The sequence below is a fragment of the Phragmites australis genome, chromosome 23 (genome assembly GCF_958298935.1).
Source record: "Phragmites australis chromosome 23, lpPhrAust1.1, whole genome shotgun sequence".
NCBI lineage: Eukaryota > Viridiplantae > Streptophyta > Magnoliopsida > Poales > Poaceae > Phragmites > Phragmites australis.
Window position 1 is genome coordinate 22,662,251 of NC_084943.1, and position 16,104 is coordinate 22,678,354.

Here is a 16,104-nt window from a genome sequence, read left to right on the forward strand (position 1 = left end):
GCTCTTGAAGGCCGATGGGCAAGACAGACAACACCACTATATCAGAGCACAAGTCGCAGGGAGGTCCAGCCCCCGAGTAAAATCAGCTAAAAGGACACCCAGTGTTTAGATGATTCAAGAATAGCAAATCCGAAACGATAATGATTTTAGCAACTAGCCAACCCACCAAAACTCTTATAAACCCAAAGCAACCACACAAGATAGAAAAAAAAGACGAATACTAAAAAAATAGGAATATATATTTTTTTAAAAACTCAGCGATGTCTGTGCGCTGTTGGATGGGTATTTAATTGCTCACAATCATCTTTAATCTCTGTCTATAGCCTCGCTCGTGCTACACGGCGCCATATCTCATCCTCGCTTATCACCTCCTCCACCAATCTGGCGGCGCTCCCGTCTCCAACTACTCACAACCATCTTTAACCATTATCCACATCCTTACTCACGTTACAGCTTCGGCACCATAGCACATCCTCACCTATCACCCTCCTTCACCGATCTCTGGCGGCGCTCCCGTCTCCAGATCCGCTGGTATTGTACATCGTCACGCTAACCCAGTGTCCTTACCTCCCCTACTGTCGATATTAACCCACCAATAGTCCTCCACTTCTGACAGTTAACGACACCATCATTGTCTCACATCTTCCACCAAACCAACCTATTTTCCCATACACCCTTCTAAACCTGGAAAATACATCAATGACTCTGAAAAACTTCCTCGTAGAACTCTAAATCTTATCGGCCGTCATCATGCCTGAGATTTAGGAAGCATAGAAAAGAAAATGGCAATCCTAGGGCAAGGAAAGAAAATCAGATTAAAGCTGAGGACCCCTAAAAAATCGCTGGCCACCAGATTCAGATCTCACCAACCATACGAAGGGGAAAGAAAATGGGGCAATGGGCGACGCCTTCCTTATAAATAAGCCCTCCCAAACCCCCTTCCCTTTCCCGTGCTCCTCATCTTCATCTCTCGCCGCGCCTCCTCCTCCTCCTCCTCGGATCCGCTCCCGTCTAACCCAGGTAAGCAAAGCTCAGACCTCTCCCACTGTATCTGCTTGCAATTTTGCGCGTGCATCTTGCCGTCTCGCGTGGGCAGACTCGTGCCGGATCGCCTGCCCCAGTGGGTGTCGCGGGATCCGTGCTCATTGCTCGGTTTCAATCTGGTTCTGTGCGCCCAAGCGTGCAAGTTACCCGCTTGATCGGTTCGGGGGTGTTGGGATCCGCCCCTTCTCCTCGATTCGAGTGGTTTAGTCGGGTGGCATCGTGGGCTGATCGCCGAGGATCGATCTGGCCGCTTGTCGGTCGATTGATTTGCTCTGAGGAGAGCGTTGGGTGCATAGATCTTACCGCTTGTCGATCGAATGGCTTGGAAGATTGGATTTTTAGTTTATAGTCTCGCTTCGGTGAGTTTGGATTAGATCTGGTGTTTTTGGTAGCAAAGTTTCGGTTTTTATCTATACCCAGTTGAATCGGGTGTATGCGCGGTTCGTTTGGCCTCCTGGGGTTTTGGATCTGGCTCTGGGGTTTTTCCTCCATGTTGACTTCAGTGACAAATACGGATCTTTTTTTTTTCCAACTTGTCCCATGTCCATGTCGTTTTGTCTAGATCTAAGGCGTTTGATTATTAAATAGCATGCGGCTCGTGCTAGTGCTCGTGCATCAAGTGTCATTTGACTGCCCTTCCGTATGGTTAGACTTGGATCTTTATGGTTGGAAATTCGGAATATACCATATGCTGCTGCGTCGATGAATGGGCTGTTATGTGCTGACCTAGATCCAACTAGTGGTGTTGTGAGAAGGGCAGTGCCCTCCCACCAATTTTAGTTAGGTCATGTGTACCAGCAGGTCAGTACCCACCCTGCCCTGAGTCTGGGGTCTACTTGTTAGTGGAAGGTGCTGGTATACCTAACCTACCCACCCACCTACCTACAAGGTTAAACATTTTTATTCCTTAAAAGTTAAAAAGTATTTGTTTAGTTTGTCTTTTGAAACAGGTGGATCTGGTGGTGGAATCCCATGCTTAGGACTCAGAAGTTTTGTAGAAGAACAGAATATTCATCATAGTGGTCTAATGGATACATTGTATCTTTTGTTGGATTATCAGCATAACTAATATGCAGTTAATAGTTAGCATTTTGATTGGCAAAATATTATGGATTGATTCTCAATTTAATATTTGTTATCACGAGATCTTGGTCTTATGATCAAGATATGGATTCCTGATCTCTGTTGCAATGCCATTGTTTTCCTGTTCATGCGGAATTTCTGTGCATCAAGCTGATTGTAATTCTATTAATGGTATAGAAAGATGGCGTCCCACATTGTTGGATACCCTCGCATGGGCCCCAAGAGGGAGCTCAAGTTTGCCCTTGAGTCTTTCTGGGATGGGAAGAGCAGCGCTGAGGATTTGGAGAAGGTTGCTACCGACCTCAGGGCCAGCATCTGGAAGCAGATGGCTGAGGCTGGGATCAAGTACATCCCCAGCAACACATTCTCGTACTACGATCAGGTTCTTGACACGACCGCCATGCTTGGTGCTGTCCCAGAACGCTACTCATGGACTGGAGGAGAGATTGGGTTCAGCACCTACTTCTCGATGGCCAGGGGCAATGCCACTGTCCCTGCTATGGAGATGACCAAGTGGTTTGACACCAACTAGTAAGTCCATGAGCTTCTACTAAGGGTAATTTCCAGTTCAGCTTTTGTATTCAATACTTTTGCTTACGAATTTGTTCTATTTTTACAGCCACTTTATTGTCCCTGAGCTGGGTCCTAACACCAAGTTCTCCTACTCTTCTCACAAGGCTGTTAATGAATACAAGGAGGCTAAGGCGGTACGATACTAGTATCTGTACTCTAGTTGTCTTCTTTTTTTGTCAACCTATTCTCCTTTTACTATTAATTCCCTACTTGTATAATTGATTGTATGAGAGTTGCTATTGCATGCCTATTGACATGAGATTTTAGTTAGCCAATAGAGTCATTAATTAGTTTAGCATGATATTTTGGAAGATTTTTACTGTCAGAATAAATTGGTCGCAAACGAACTATGTACTGAGTAACTTTGAGCTTCATAGTTCATACTTGAAGTTGAGTGTTGATACTCATTGGCAAAAAAAAAAAAAAAAAACACCAAAACTGCTATCTTGATGAAATTTAATTTCAGACTACGAATTAAGGATGCTTTTAAGCATATTAACATGATACTGATTTTTGTTAATATGGATGATCTGAAATACAAAATGTATGCCTTTTCATGCAAATATGATGTCTGCTCGCTTCTATGGCTTAATTTCTGTTGCTTCTCATGCAGCTTGGCGTTGATACTGTGCCAGTACTTATTGGACCAGTCTCATACTTGTTGCTCTCGAAGCCTGCCAAGGGTGTGAAAAAGGGATTCCCTCTTCTTTCCCTTCTCAGCAGCATCCTCCCTGTCTACAAGTAAGATTATAAGCCAGTTATTAACTATGGTTGGCCCTAAATCTTCAGTTGATAATTTGACGTATGGTGATTGTAGGGAGGTCATTGCTGAGCTGAAGGCAGCCGGGGCTTCATGGATTCAGTTTGATGAGCCCACCCTTGTCCTCGACCTTGATTCTCACCAGTTGGCTGCGTTCTCTGCAGCATACACAGAACTTGAGGCTGCACTCACTGGATTGAACGTGCTTATCGAGACTTACTTTGCTGACATTCCTGCGGAATCATACAAGTATAAATGTTCACTTAGCTAGTGTACCCTTTTCACATCCATTGTTCCCTTCATAGTTACCTTTTGTATGGGTGGAATATTCATTGTTCTTTTGCCACTGCAGGACCCTAACATCCTTGAGTAGTGTGTCTGCTTATGGTTTTGACCTTGTTCGTGGAACCCAGACTCTTGAGCTTGTCAAGGCCGGTTTCCCCTCCGGAAAGTACCTCTTTGCTGGTGTTGTGGATGGACGCAACATTTGGGCTGATGATCTTGCAGCATCACTCAACACTCTCCAGTCCCTTGAGGCTGTTGTTGGAAAGGGTAAGCATGGTTTCACTATTTATATGCCATATATGATTGCTTGTAGCTACACAACTGGCAAGCGACAATATCTGATAATATCTACCATTTGTTCAGACAAGCTTGTTGTGTCGACTTCATGCTCACTCATGCACACCGCTGTGGATCTTGTGAACGAGACTAAGCTTGACAGCGAGATCAAGTCTTGGCTTGCTTTTGCTGCCCAGAAGGTGGTTGAGGTGAATGCTCTTGCCACGACATTGGCTGGTCAAAAGGATGAGGTATGGATCTTTTGCTCTTATTTTCAGTCCTCAACCAGAGTTTGGTGTCTCTTTTTCCATTCATACAAACTTATGCTGACCTGTACATTTATGTATAATGTCATCTACAGGCTTACTTTGCAGCAAATGCTGCTGCTCAGGCCTCAAGAAGATCGTCTCCCCGTGTGACAAATGAAGAAGTCCAGAAGGCTGTAAGTACCTGCTTAAAGGCCGCACTTGCCAATTCAAGATGGCATGCACCAACCTCCCTCTGTTTATCCTTGCAGGCAGCTGATCTGAAGGGCTCTGACCACCGCCGTGCTACCAATGTTAGTGCTAGATTGGATGCTCAGCAGAGGAAGCTTAACCTTCCAGTCCTTCCCACCACCACAATTGGCTCATTCCCACAGACTGTGGAGCTCAGGAGGGTCCGCCGTGAGTACAAGGCAAAGAAGTGAGTAACATCTATTAAATTAATGCTTCACTTGTCTGTATTTTGGCTGTATTTCTTATTGAAAATTCACATTGCAGGATCTCTGAGGAGGAGTATGTTAATGCCATCAAGGAGGAAATCAGCAAGGTTGTTAAGATCCAAGAAGAGCTTGACATTGATGTCCTTGTACACGGCGAGCCTGAGGTCAGTACCCTTGAAGTTGCAGTATTAGTGTTAATGTCAACTAGCTTTTGTGTATTTGAGAAAGTAAAATATGGTTTGATATGATTTTAGATTCTTTTATTCAACAGGAATATTTGCTCGCATTTAATAATTTAATTGGTATAACTTTTTTTTACAGAGAAACGATATGGTTGAGTATTTCGGTGAGCAGCTCTCTGGTTTTGCATTCACTGCCAATGGTTGGGTGCAATCTTACGGATCACGTTGTGTCAAGCCACCGATTATCTATGGTGATGTGAGCCGCCCCAACCCCATGACCGTTTTCTGGTCGAAGATGGCACAGAGCATGACCTCTCGCCCAATGAAGGGAATGTTGACTGGTCCAGTCACAATCCTTAACTGGTCCTTTGTCAGAAATGACCAGCCAAGGTTAGTATCATACTCAGAAGAATATAGTTTATGGTGTTCAGAGCATCATTTTGCACTTCCATTTAGAGGCTCACATACTGCACTCATCTTCCAGGTTTGAGACGTGCTACCAGATTGCTCTTGCAATCAAGAAGGAGGTTGAGGATCTTGAGGCTGGTGGTATTCAGGTTGGCACTTCTTCTTGTATTGGTTTTCCATTTAGACACGAGTTTCATGTGCAAAAATGGTTGATCATATTGCTCATATTATTTCGTTATTGATCTTTGCAGGTCATCCAAATCGATGAGGCTGCGCTGAGAGAAGGTCTGCCACTCCGCAAGGCAGAGCATGCCTTCTACTTGGACTGGGCCGTTCACTCCTTCAGAATCACAAACTGCGGCGTCCAGGACACCACCCAGGTAATCTTTTGAACTGTGTTCTGGACCCTAAGTAGTATCATATCTACATTTCATTTCTTTTAACATTCCAGCTGACAACCTTCTCATGACAGATCCACACCCACATGTGCTATTCTAACTTCAACGACATCATCCACTCCATCATTAACATGGACGCTGATGTGATCACCATTGAGAACTCGCGATCCGATGAGAAGCTTCTCTCTGTCTTCCGTGAGGGTGTGAAGTACGGCGCTGGCATTGGCCCCGGTGTCTACGACATCCACTCTCCCAGGATCCCATCCACAGAGGAGATTGCTGACCGCATCAACAAGATGCTTGCGGTACTTGACACCAACATCCTTTGGGTGAACCCTGACTGCGGTCTCAAGACCCGCAAGTACACAGAGGTCAAGCCCGCCCTAACCAACATGGTTTCTGCTGCCAAGCTCATCCGCACCCAGCTCGCCAGCGCCAAGTGAAGTGTCTTCACAGCGGCTTTTCCTTTAATTGCAAGGAGGGTGTCATCATAGCCATTTGTTTTGAATAATCTTGGTCTTGTGTATCCGCTCTGCCCGTGGTTAGGCTAGTTTTCTCTTGGCGCGATGATCCCTCACTCATATCTATGTTACTCTTCATGAATTTGGTGGTTTTGAGGAATTTTACGGTGTACTTGTATTGTAAAACTGAGTGGATATCTGCAGTGTTTCATCTGCATCTCTGAGGTGTTACTGCTCAAGTTACACATCCTGTATTGGTGAGACAATTGTCAGGTCTCGTTGAATAAGCCAGTATTGGTTTTTTGAAAGCAAAACAGTATGGAAGTCTCCACTGGTAAATATATTATATGACGAAAGAAAAACAGCTCAGGGAATGTACGGGAGGTCTAGACTAGGCTTAAGAGAGGAATTATACCAGCCAGGCAGGAGGACATGAGAGACCTCAAAGGCTCATCCATCCTATTCAACTGTAAGGGGGATTCAGAAATAAAACAATGTTTCCATCCATGGAAGGTAGGTCTGATGTTTCTAAACATAAGATTGTTTCTATGCTTCCAGATACTCAAGTAATAATAATGAAGATGTCTGAAAAACGGCCTTTGAAATTCTTTTACATCCTTCTGCATCGTCATGAAGAACTGAAGATTATGGTTCCAAGATATTTGGATGAAGAACCAGCGATTGACGGCAAACGGGCATGTGAAAAAGAGATGAACAACAGTTTAAAATTTTCTTGTATCTTCAGCTTCTTCCTTTTTAGAATATTCTTGTATTGAGTCTGTCCATTAGAAGCAGTCATGTCAGATCCAGCGCAGAGGAGGGGGTTGAATCTGAAAGGAAAGTTATAGAACTTCTTGGTTGTATATGAACCAGTGCCCTAAATGCAATGCCATTCGTCAGCTGATCTAAACGATTTTGAAGGGAATTTAACTTTGTATGTAGCACTGTAAGCTCTTAGAAAGCCTGCTCATAGAGAGGAATATAGAAATGTTTTTGAATGAACATGTCTTCTCTAAAAAAAAACAACCACTGAAACATTTTCATTTTTGGCGTAGGAAAATAGTCTGGGCAACTGGTCTTTAAACAGGTAGTCATCCCATAAACCGAAAGTGATCCACAAACTTGAGAGCCTTTGTCATTGGCAACATGAGGAACTAAACGGTTAGTGTAATAGGTGTTCCAGATTAATTGTACCTAAGGAAAATCCAGTTTATTGTAGAATTTGCAGAGGTGTTTCAAAAGAAACGCTTCGTTTTGTAGATTTAAATTGACCACCCCAAACCTTCGTACCTATTTGGTCTGCAAACCTTCTACCATGCCACCGTGGATTTCTTATGTCCGAACCAAGCCAGTATTGGTTGCTTTTAGAATTCAGATGATGATGCATTGCATTGCCGTGTGTAAAACTGTAAAATGTATGCAGAGCTAGTAGCAATTGGCTATTGTGATGTATAATTCCCTAGCCAGGTCAGGACAGCTGCCTCTGCACACATACTCAGTTTCAAGTTAAAATGGCAAGGAATCACTTTCTTTGCTGCTGGAAGTTGGAACATATTGATCTTTATCACACCTGATTTCAAAAGAAAATCAGATATATTTCACGTATATGCAAAGATCAAGTTTTCATATATATAGTGATATTATAAGTGAAGTCATTATAATACAATTACATAACGATAAGGCTTAATATAAAAAGGACCCGTAGGTCTAAAGAAAAACACTAATATAAACCATCGGTAGCAGATCCTCTATCACTCCACAAACATTGTCCAGGAGAGCGCCAGCCTAGAACATCATCTCCGGGTTGATGTCTTCATTCTCTTAGAACTCAGCTCCATCGCCCGAGAGATCCTCAAAGTCTTCACCTTCTGAGTAGCAATAAGTGGTTAGGAGAAAAGTAAGTGTGAGTACATAGAGTACTCCATAGGTGTGGGAAAGTATGACATAAAGACTTAACACAAGGAAGACTTGACTTAGGTTTACTGTATCTATGTCATCATAATCTAGGACTAAAAAAGATATAACAGTCATAATTATTTTGTGTGATGACACAAATATTAAGAGGAACAACTCATCGGATTCTATCTAACTATCAAACTCACCAGATATTTTATATCCGACTACCAACTTATCGGGTTCCTGAAAGAACAATGATGTCGCATAGAGGGAGATGAATATGTGTTTTTACAATTTTACAAAAATTGGTCTCCTTTTACCGTTGGTCTAAACTTGCAACAGAAAATAAACTAACAGATTTTTCATAAGTAAAAATTCTAATACTAGGCTCAACTAGTGCACAATCACTTTAAATAAATATAAAAGTTACAATCATAGAGTGACAAAGATTATTCAAAACTAGCAAAAAATAAGAAAAAAAACTCTATTTGAAAATCCTGAAAACACTGTTCAAAACCCACTGGGTTCAAATGTGATTATACAGAATCCGGACCTTACAGGTTTAATCCGGAACTTCCGGGTTCAATAGACAATGAACTCGAAACTAAAATTAAAGGGCGTTTAAGAAGTTTTAGCTCAGATCGAATGAAGTCGTATGTTCTAAATGATGATTCCAAATAGATCCACGAAGAAACTATAATCAATTTTACATGAGTCAGTAGATCGAGAAATATACATAAATGTTAAGTAAGAACTCAAGAAAAAGGATATAAGAAAGGAGACACAATATTTGTTTCTCGAAGTTTAGACACCTCCTCTAGAGGTTCATACGTCTCCATTGAGCAGCTCGATCACACTTGAGTCAGATCTTTCTCAACTCTTTTTCTCTCCAAGCTCAGTCACACTTGAGCTTGGGTTTCCACTCTTGATTTTTTTTCTCTTTTCGAAGGCGAAATCGAATCCTTCATAAACTTCTCGTAGCACACAACAACCTTAGATGATCACCGGTGACATCTAGCCGTATAGGGGATTGAATCCACAAGAGTAACATAAGCTTTGCGAACTTCTTGCGGATGAACTCGAGTACTCAAGATGGGAGTTTAGCTCACTTACACTCAATTTTTCAATCTACCCAACTCACTTCTCAAATCTCACACTAAAATAGAGTGAGGGGAAATTTTTTTGGCTTTAGAAGATTTTTCTTTCGTGCCCAATCATCAGCAAACAGGGGTGGAGGTGAGGGGGTATTTATACCTTTCCCTAAAAACTAGTCATTGCATGCTTTTTTGGACTAACCTGAATACTCCAGGTTCAACCTAGAATCTCCGGGTAAACATTTAGACCTTAATTGAGCATTCCTGCTCGAAGCAAAGTCCGGAGATTCTGACAACCTGAAGTATTCAGGTCAACCCGGAACATCTAGATAAAAAACTTAGACTCTAACAGATCACTCGGCTTGGAGCTAAATTCGAAGACTCTAGCCAACTTGCAGCATCTGGGATAGCCTGAAACATTCGAGTTAAGCACAGCTGACCATTTGAAAACGGCGATAACTTTTGACACCGAAGTCTGATTTCGACGAGTTTAGACTCTACAAAAAGCTTATTCAGATGGCTATATATCCCAACTGAACTCATGATCCCAAAAATATTTGATCAAACTGGAAACACTCCAAAATCCAATTTAAACACTTCCACACTTTCTGCACCAGATTTCTAAATCGAACTCTCACTTTGGATTGATTAGAAACTCTTGAGCATTGAGACATGATAAATAGCTTTATATTGTATCTCTTTTAATAGTGCGGCATACCAAAACTGCTATCTTGATGAAATTTAATTTCAGATGGATCGCCACGGCACGATCCGATCTTAAATGAGTCGTGTCTGGGCTGAAGTCACGGCACGGCCCATTTAGTTAATGGGCCTAAATGAGCTATGCCTAAACGGGCTGTGCCTCAATGGGCTCGTGCCGTACTGGGCCGAGCCACCTATTTGGCCATCTCTGGGCCTGGCTATCAGCGAGATGAAGAGAGGGAGGGCATAGCGGGCTGGGCTGGGCTATATGTGCGGGGAGATGGGCCGGCCTGGTGGGAAAAAGAAATGTGCGTTACAATTTTCCTATTGACAGGGTTTAAGCTGAAAGCCTGTAACTTTGACACCTCTTTGATACCTTTGCTTGTATTCATACTACAGTAACTACGTACACACACTCTCTGATCTTCAATTCTCCACTGGCAGCAACAGGCTTAAATGCTTGGAGTCTGTTTGCTCTGTTTGGTTAATCTGGCCATGGAACTATACAATTGCAAGTCCGCAGCAACACATAATTACAAGCAACACTTGACAAGTTCATTACATTCACCACCTAATTAAGCAGCAGCACGCTAGGTAGCTAGCTCCTCAGGGTGTGCCACACGGCCACGATGATCCCCACAACCACGGCCACCGCCGCAGCAACGTTCACCAGCAGTTGCCTCGCCGGCTCTGGTGGTGCCATTGTTGTCGTCGGAGCCTCACCGGCAGTCGGCAGTTCCTCAGCTTGCTTCTCCTTCTCCAACGGCGTTCCACCCCTCATGGATTCGTCCACCTTCCCTCTCGCTTCACGGCCCATCTTCTCCCTCTCCCTCCTTTTCTTCTTCTTCTCCGGTGATGGCTTGCTGACCTTGCCGTCTTCCTCTGGCGCCTTGGTATCTTGCAGTTGCTGCTTCGGCGCCTCGTATGCGTGAGCAACAGGAGGCGCAGGAGAAGGAGGTGAGACAGAGATTTCCGTCTCCAACAAGGCAGGTATCTTTGGCTCAGGAACACTGGTCGACCTCTCATGTGGCGCCGGCGACGGCTCGGCGGCCTTCGTTGGCTTACGAGGCGGCGACGGCTTCGTCGGCTCAGGAACAATAGTCGGAGGTGGTCGTGCAGATTGTGGCGGCGGCGGCGGCTCAGGATAAGTAGGAGGACGAGATGGTTCCGCTGGTGGATATGGACTTGGCTGTGGCGGCGGCGGCGGCGGCGGCGGCGGCGGCTCTGAATATGTAGGAGGGCGAGGTGGCGGTGATGGACGCTGACTCGTCGGCAGCTTATAATAGATAGGAGGAGGAGGAGGAGGTGGTGGTGGTGGTGGTGGTGATGGACGCCGATACGGCTGCGGCTCAGAATACGTAGGAGGACGAGGCGGTGGTGACGGCTCAGAAGTTGGAGGGAGAGGTGGCACCAGTGGTTGTGATGGACGTGGCGGCGGCGCCGGCTCATAATATGAAGGAGGTCGAGGTGGTGTTGGTGGTGGTGATGGAGTCGGCGAGGACGATGACGGCGGCTTCTGGAGGTCAGGCGACGGCGTTGGCGAGGCCTCGCCTGCAGCCGGGACGATTGGGAGCGTGATGATGAGCTTCTCGCCCTCGAACCTGGCGCGGACGGCGTCGGCGTCGTAGTACTCCGGGAGGCACAGGTCCTTCGTGAACCTTGCCCACCTGCCGCCCCAGTCCGGCCTCTCGCCGGTGGCGCGGAGCACGCCGTAATTGTCCACCTGCACCCTGACCTGGTCCTTGCGGAACCCCGGGAGGGAGATCTCCACCACGTCCTGATCGTCGCCGGCCAGCTTCCACTCGACTGGCGGGTCGAAGTCGTCGAAGGACCGCATCGCGCTCCGCCGCAGGTCCATGGCCACCGGACGTACGGCGCTCGCTCACTTTGGCTTGAGAGTATTATATGGATAGATAGCAACTATCGTATGTTTATACATATATATTCTCAAAGAGGGAATATTGCATGGCGTGCCATGTATCCAATTGCTACGTGCGGTGTTGGAGTTGGACGCATGGATGGAAAGCATGCATCCTGTGCTGGGAGATGAGAGAAGGATTGCTTGATGGAGATGCACATCGCAGCAGCTGACATGGAGTGAAACTCGAGTGTTGGGTCATCTCCTTGCTTGGGCAAGGACATGGTTCCTTTCTTGCCTGCAGTGAATAATAGATGTCGCTGCGGGGTTTTGGGTGGAGTACACAAATATGATAGGAGGGGAGGAGAGGAGGCGTCGATCGGCGGCGGCGGCGGTTGGTCATTACTCGATTGGGGACCGGATTGAGCAGGGGAGGAGAGTAGGCTTCCAAGTATAAGTAGCCAGCCTTCGTCACTGGCTTCATCGGAGGAAGTTCAGAAGGCCTTTCTCCTCGATGCCCCTCAGCACGAGCTGCATCACTGTCGTAGTCATGGACGACGACGATGCACTCGCACAGCGGCAGAAGTGGCTGTTGAGGAGTGCCGAAGGCATACACGGCCTGGATTCGATAAATAGTGATCGTAGACCATGGCAACGATAACGGCAGCGGCGACGCGTGGTGGTGGTTGAATGGAGGCGGTGTATGAGAGAGGTGTTCTTGCATGGTGGCTGAGGTGGCGATGGTGGTGGGTAAACGGGGTGGGAAAGAAATTCTATCAGATCTTTCATCAAAAGACGCCTACGAGACCCTGATCTATGCCGTCTTTTTCTAATTCAATAGCTAATACGTGCAACTGAAAGAAAGTAAAATAGCACGTGGTATACATAAGAGAGACTCTTTTTGTGAGACCAAGTATCATAGAATTTCCTTCCATAGGAGTGGCAATGGCGGTACGTTAGACACGAGTGTGTGAGACACCGATAAGGACCGTGAGACGGGAGGTAAAAGAGTCGAAGGATGTTATCTTGGACCTAATAAAAAATATCAGAAACGTCATGTAAATATGACAGAAGGGAATAATAGCTAAGCATATCCAGCTAGCCATCAAAAAATGAATGCAAGAACAAAGCACGTGACTTGTATGGCTGGTCTATGTTATTGTCTAACTTGAAATTAAATAAGTAAGTTATTAAGAAAAGAAAACGAAAATGCAAGATCAAAGCATGTGATTTATAGCGGACCGAGCGTGCCTACGTCCAGCACTATAACGAGTTGGTATTCTTTGTGTTTTTTTTTTCCTCCTCGAAACTATACATGTTTGTATTCTTTGTTGTTGGATAAGACCTTGGCAGCTCCAAAGTTTGTCCGGCTACGCAAGTTTTGATTGTGCAGTTGTGTTTGATGCTGCGGTGACGTAAATTGTTGAGAGGCAGGGCGTGCAGCGCAATATGTTTCGTTAATTTCGAAGAAAATTGACGCAGTGCATTTCTCGTCAATGGGCTTATCGGGAATCAACGGGGCAAAAAGATGCAGGATGGGCAGTTTGATGTATACAGAGATTGTTTGGATTTATCATAATTAATTTGTCTATTTTATAAGAGTATATATATTAATATTTTTTATTTTTATAAACCAAGTAAACTTAGTACATGATGATTAATCATCTACTCCCTCCAATCATAAATAAGTATCATTTTGAACATCGATATAATCCCTAATACATATTTTTGACTACTACATTTTGACGTAATATGTTTATTAAATATAGTAAAGTTATATTATTATAAAACTATTTTTTTAAAATAAAATCTACATGTATCATTTTTAAATATCTAAATTCAATACATAAAGAGTAATTTGTAACCAAAGATTTCAAATGTTGATCGCACATAATTCAAAACCACACTTATTTGTGACCGAATAGAGTCCAACTGTACTTGTCTGGTATTTACAACCTAATTTCTCTTTTTATTTGTTACTCTTTGTGTATGTGAGTTTTGATTAAAAAATTTTATGGAGAGGTAGATACCTGTCTTAGCAATGTATATGACGGGAGCAACTCAGGCCCTGAGAGCACCTGAGATGTTCTCATACATTGATTATTTTCTTTTACATTTTGCAAAAAATATCCAGATTTGCACTTCAGAAAATTAGAGTCGGACCATAATGGTACTCCAGGATATGCGGGGCAATGAGTCTGTTTCAGAAAATCAGAGTCGAACCGTAATGGTACCCCGAGATATACCAGCAATGAGTCTGTTTAAGAAATTCAGAGTCAGATCATAATGGTACCCTAGGATATACGGGTAATGAGTCTATTTCATTCACAGGAGTTGGATGATTTGAGACGGATGGAGAGCGCATCCCCGCTCGCTACCGTCGAAGCTCACCCCAAACCCGGCGTCCAGCACCACTTCACTGCCCGTGCCTCCTTGTCTCCGCCTTTTTACTGCATTGTGACCTACTCTCTCCCCGCTTGATCGCCCCTTCTGGTCCTCGAGCTCGGGTAGAATCAAGGAACAGTGTTGGGAGATCAGAGAAGGATTGCTTGATGGAGATGCACATCACAGCAGCTGACATGGAGTGAAACTCGAGTGTTGGGTCATCTCCTTGCTTGGGCAAGGACATGGTTCCTTTCTTGCCTGCAGTGATTTGCTACTTGCTACTTCCTCTGCTCAATAATAGATGTCGCTGCGGGGTTTTGGGTGGAGTTTGTCGTTGAGGCAAAAACGTGGAGCAAATGCCTCTTATGCAACTAGTTAATACACTGCAAACTCAATGACTAGTATTGACCGATTAATACTAGCGATGCAGGGCACCTAGCAGAGAAGAAAATTTTATAAGATTTTTTACTGAAAGATTTTTACAAGATCTTGATCTATGTTATCATTTTCTAATCTAACGGTTAGCACGTGCAACTAAGTGGAAGAAAAGGGACACGTGGTATACACAAGAGGAAGATCTTTCTGTGAGACCAGATCTCATAGAATTTCCTTCCAACTAGCAGTGAGCATGATTAGTACTAGTGCTACTTGTTTCCAAGTTGTAGCCCAGCACGATTAGTGCAAGCTCTAGTCTCGGAGGAAGCTAGAAACCAAGGAGCGGAGGTGTCCGGTGGTGGTCGCGGAAGCGGCAGGTGAACTGGGGGTCGGTGATGAGGTTGTGCCGATGCATGCAGACATCGGTGGTGTGGGGGAAGAGAGGACGGCTATGGTGGGATGCGTAGGAGGATCTCGGCCAAGAGATGTTGGTCTTCTAGTGGGGTGGCCAGTGAGGTGGAGCGGCAGCAGCGGTTGGTCATTACTCGATTGGGGACTGGATTGAGTAGGGTAGCATGGGAGGAGACAGCGACGGCGGCGACGGTGCAAGTTTTGCTTGTGCAGTTGTGTTTGATGTTGGGGTGACGTAAATTGTTGAGAGGGCAGGGCATGCAGTGCAATATGTTTTGTTAATTTCCAAGAAAATTGACGCAATACATTTCTCCTCAATAGGCTTATCGGGAATCAACAGGCCCAAAAAGATGCAAGATGGACAGTTTAATGTTTTCGAAGATTATTCAGATTTATCATAACTCGTTTATTTTATAAGTATATATAGTAATATTTTTTATTTTTTATTTTTTAAACCAAGTAAACTTAGTACATGATGATTAATTATCTACTCCCTCTAATCATAAATAAGGATTATTTTGGACATCGTTACGATCCTTAATATATATATTTGACTACTACTTTTTAGTGTAATATGTTTATAAATATAGTAAAGTTGTACTATTATAAAACTATTTTTTAAAATAAATCTATCTGTATCATTTTTAAATATCCAAATTTAATATATAAAGAGTAATTTATAGGCAAAGATTGAAAATATTGACTGCACATAATTCAAAACCACATTTATTTGTGATTGAAGAGAGTCAAATGGTACTTGTTTGGTATTTACAGCCTAATTTCTCTTTTTTTTTTTGTCACTCTTTGTGTATGTCGAGTTTTGATTTGAAAATTTTATGGAGAGGTAGATACCTGTCTTAGCAATGCATATGACGGGAGCACCTCAGGCCCTGAGAGCACCTGAGATGTTCTCATACATTGATTCTTTTCTTTTACATTTTGCAAAAAAATAATCCAGATTTACACTTTAGAAAATCAGAGTCGGACCATAATGGTACCCCGGGATATGCGGGCAATGAGATTGTTTCATTCACAAGAGTTGGACGATTTCAGAAGGATGGAGAGAGCATCCTCGCTTGCCACCGCCGAAGCTCACCCTGAGTCTGACGTCCAGCACCACTTCATTGCATGCGTCTCCGCCTTTGTACTGCCTGGTGACCTCCTCTGTCCCCGCTTGATCACCCCTTCTGGCCCTCGAGCTCGGGCAGAA

General features: G+C 44.1%; 2 protein-coding genes across 2 annotated transcripts; one reads left to right on the forward strand and one right to left on the reverse strand.

Annotated features, from left to right (window-relative positions):
- Nucleotides 1-855: 855 nt before the first annotated feature.
- LOC133906712 (5-methyltetrahydropteroyltriglutamate--homocysteine methyltransferase 1) lies at nucleotides 856-6,416 on the forward strand. The gene is made up of 14 exons (XM_062348687.1): nucleotides 856-1,020; nucleotides 2,305-2,658; nucleotides 2,747-2,834; nucleotides 3,314-3,441; nucleotides 3,518-3,709; nucleotides 3,813-4,012; nucleotides 4,109-4,272; nucleotides 4,383-4,463; nucleotides 4,539-4,705; nucleotides 4,783-4,888; nucleotides 5,046-5,296; nucleotides 5,391-5,463; nucleotides 5,566-5,694; nucleotides 5,787-6,416. The coding sequence occupies exons 2-14, from the start codon at nucleotides 2,309-2,311 to the stop codon at nucleotides 6,153-6,155; spliced, it is 2,298 nt and encodes a 765-aa protein (XP_062204671.1). The 5' UTR covers nucleotides 856-1,020; nucleotides 2,305-2,308; the 3' UTR covers nucleotides 6,156-6,416.
- Nucleotides 6,417-10,298: 3,882 nt separating this feature from the next.
- LOC133906079 (extensin-like) lies at nucleotides 10,299-11,757 on the reverse strand. Its single transcript, XM_062347859.1, has one exon. It carries the CDS (start codon nucleotides 11,721-11,723, stop codon nucleotides 10,464-10,466), a length of 1,260 nt encoding a protein of 419 aa, XP_062203843.1. The 5' UTR covers nucleotides 11,724-11,757; the 3' UTR covers nucleotides 10,299-10,463.
- Between the last annotated feature and the right edge of the window lie 4,347 nt (nucleotides 11,758-16,104).

Coding starts and splice junctions, on each gene's coding strand:
- LOC133906712 (XM_062348687.1), top strand. CDS start 2,309: ATGGCGTCCCACATTGTTGGATACCCTCGCATGGGCCCCAAGAGGGAG. Junction 5,297..5,390: donor GTCAGAAATGACCAGCCAAG/GTTAGTATCATA, acceptor CTCATCTTCCAG/GTTTGAGACGTGCTACCAGA. Junction 5,464..5,565: donor TTGAGGCTGGTGGTATTCAG/GTTGGCACTTCT, acceptor TGATCTTTGCAG/GTCATCCAAATCGATGAGGC.
- LOC133906079 (XM_062347859.1), bottom strand. CDS start 11,723: ATGGACCTGCGGCGGAGCGCGATGCGGTCCTTCGACGACTTCGACCCG.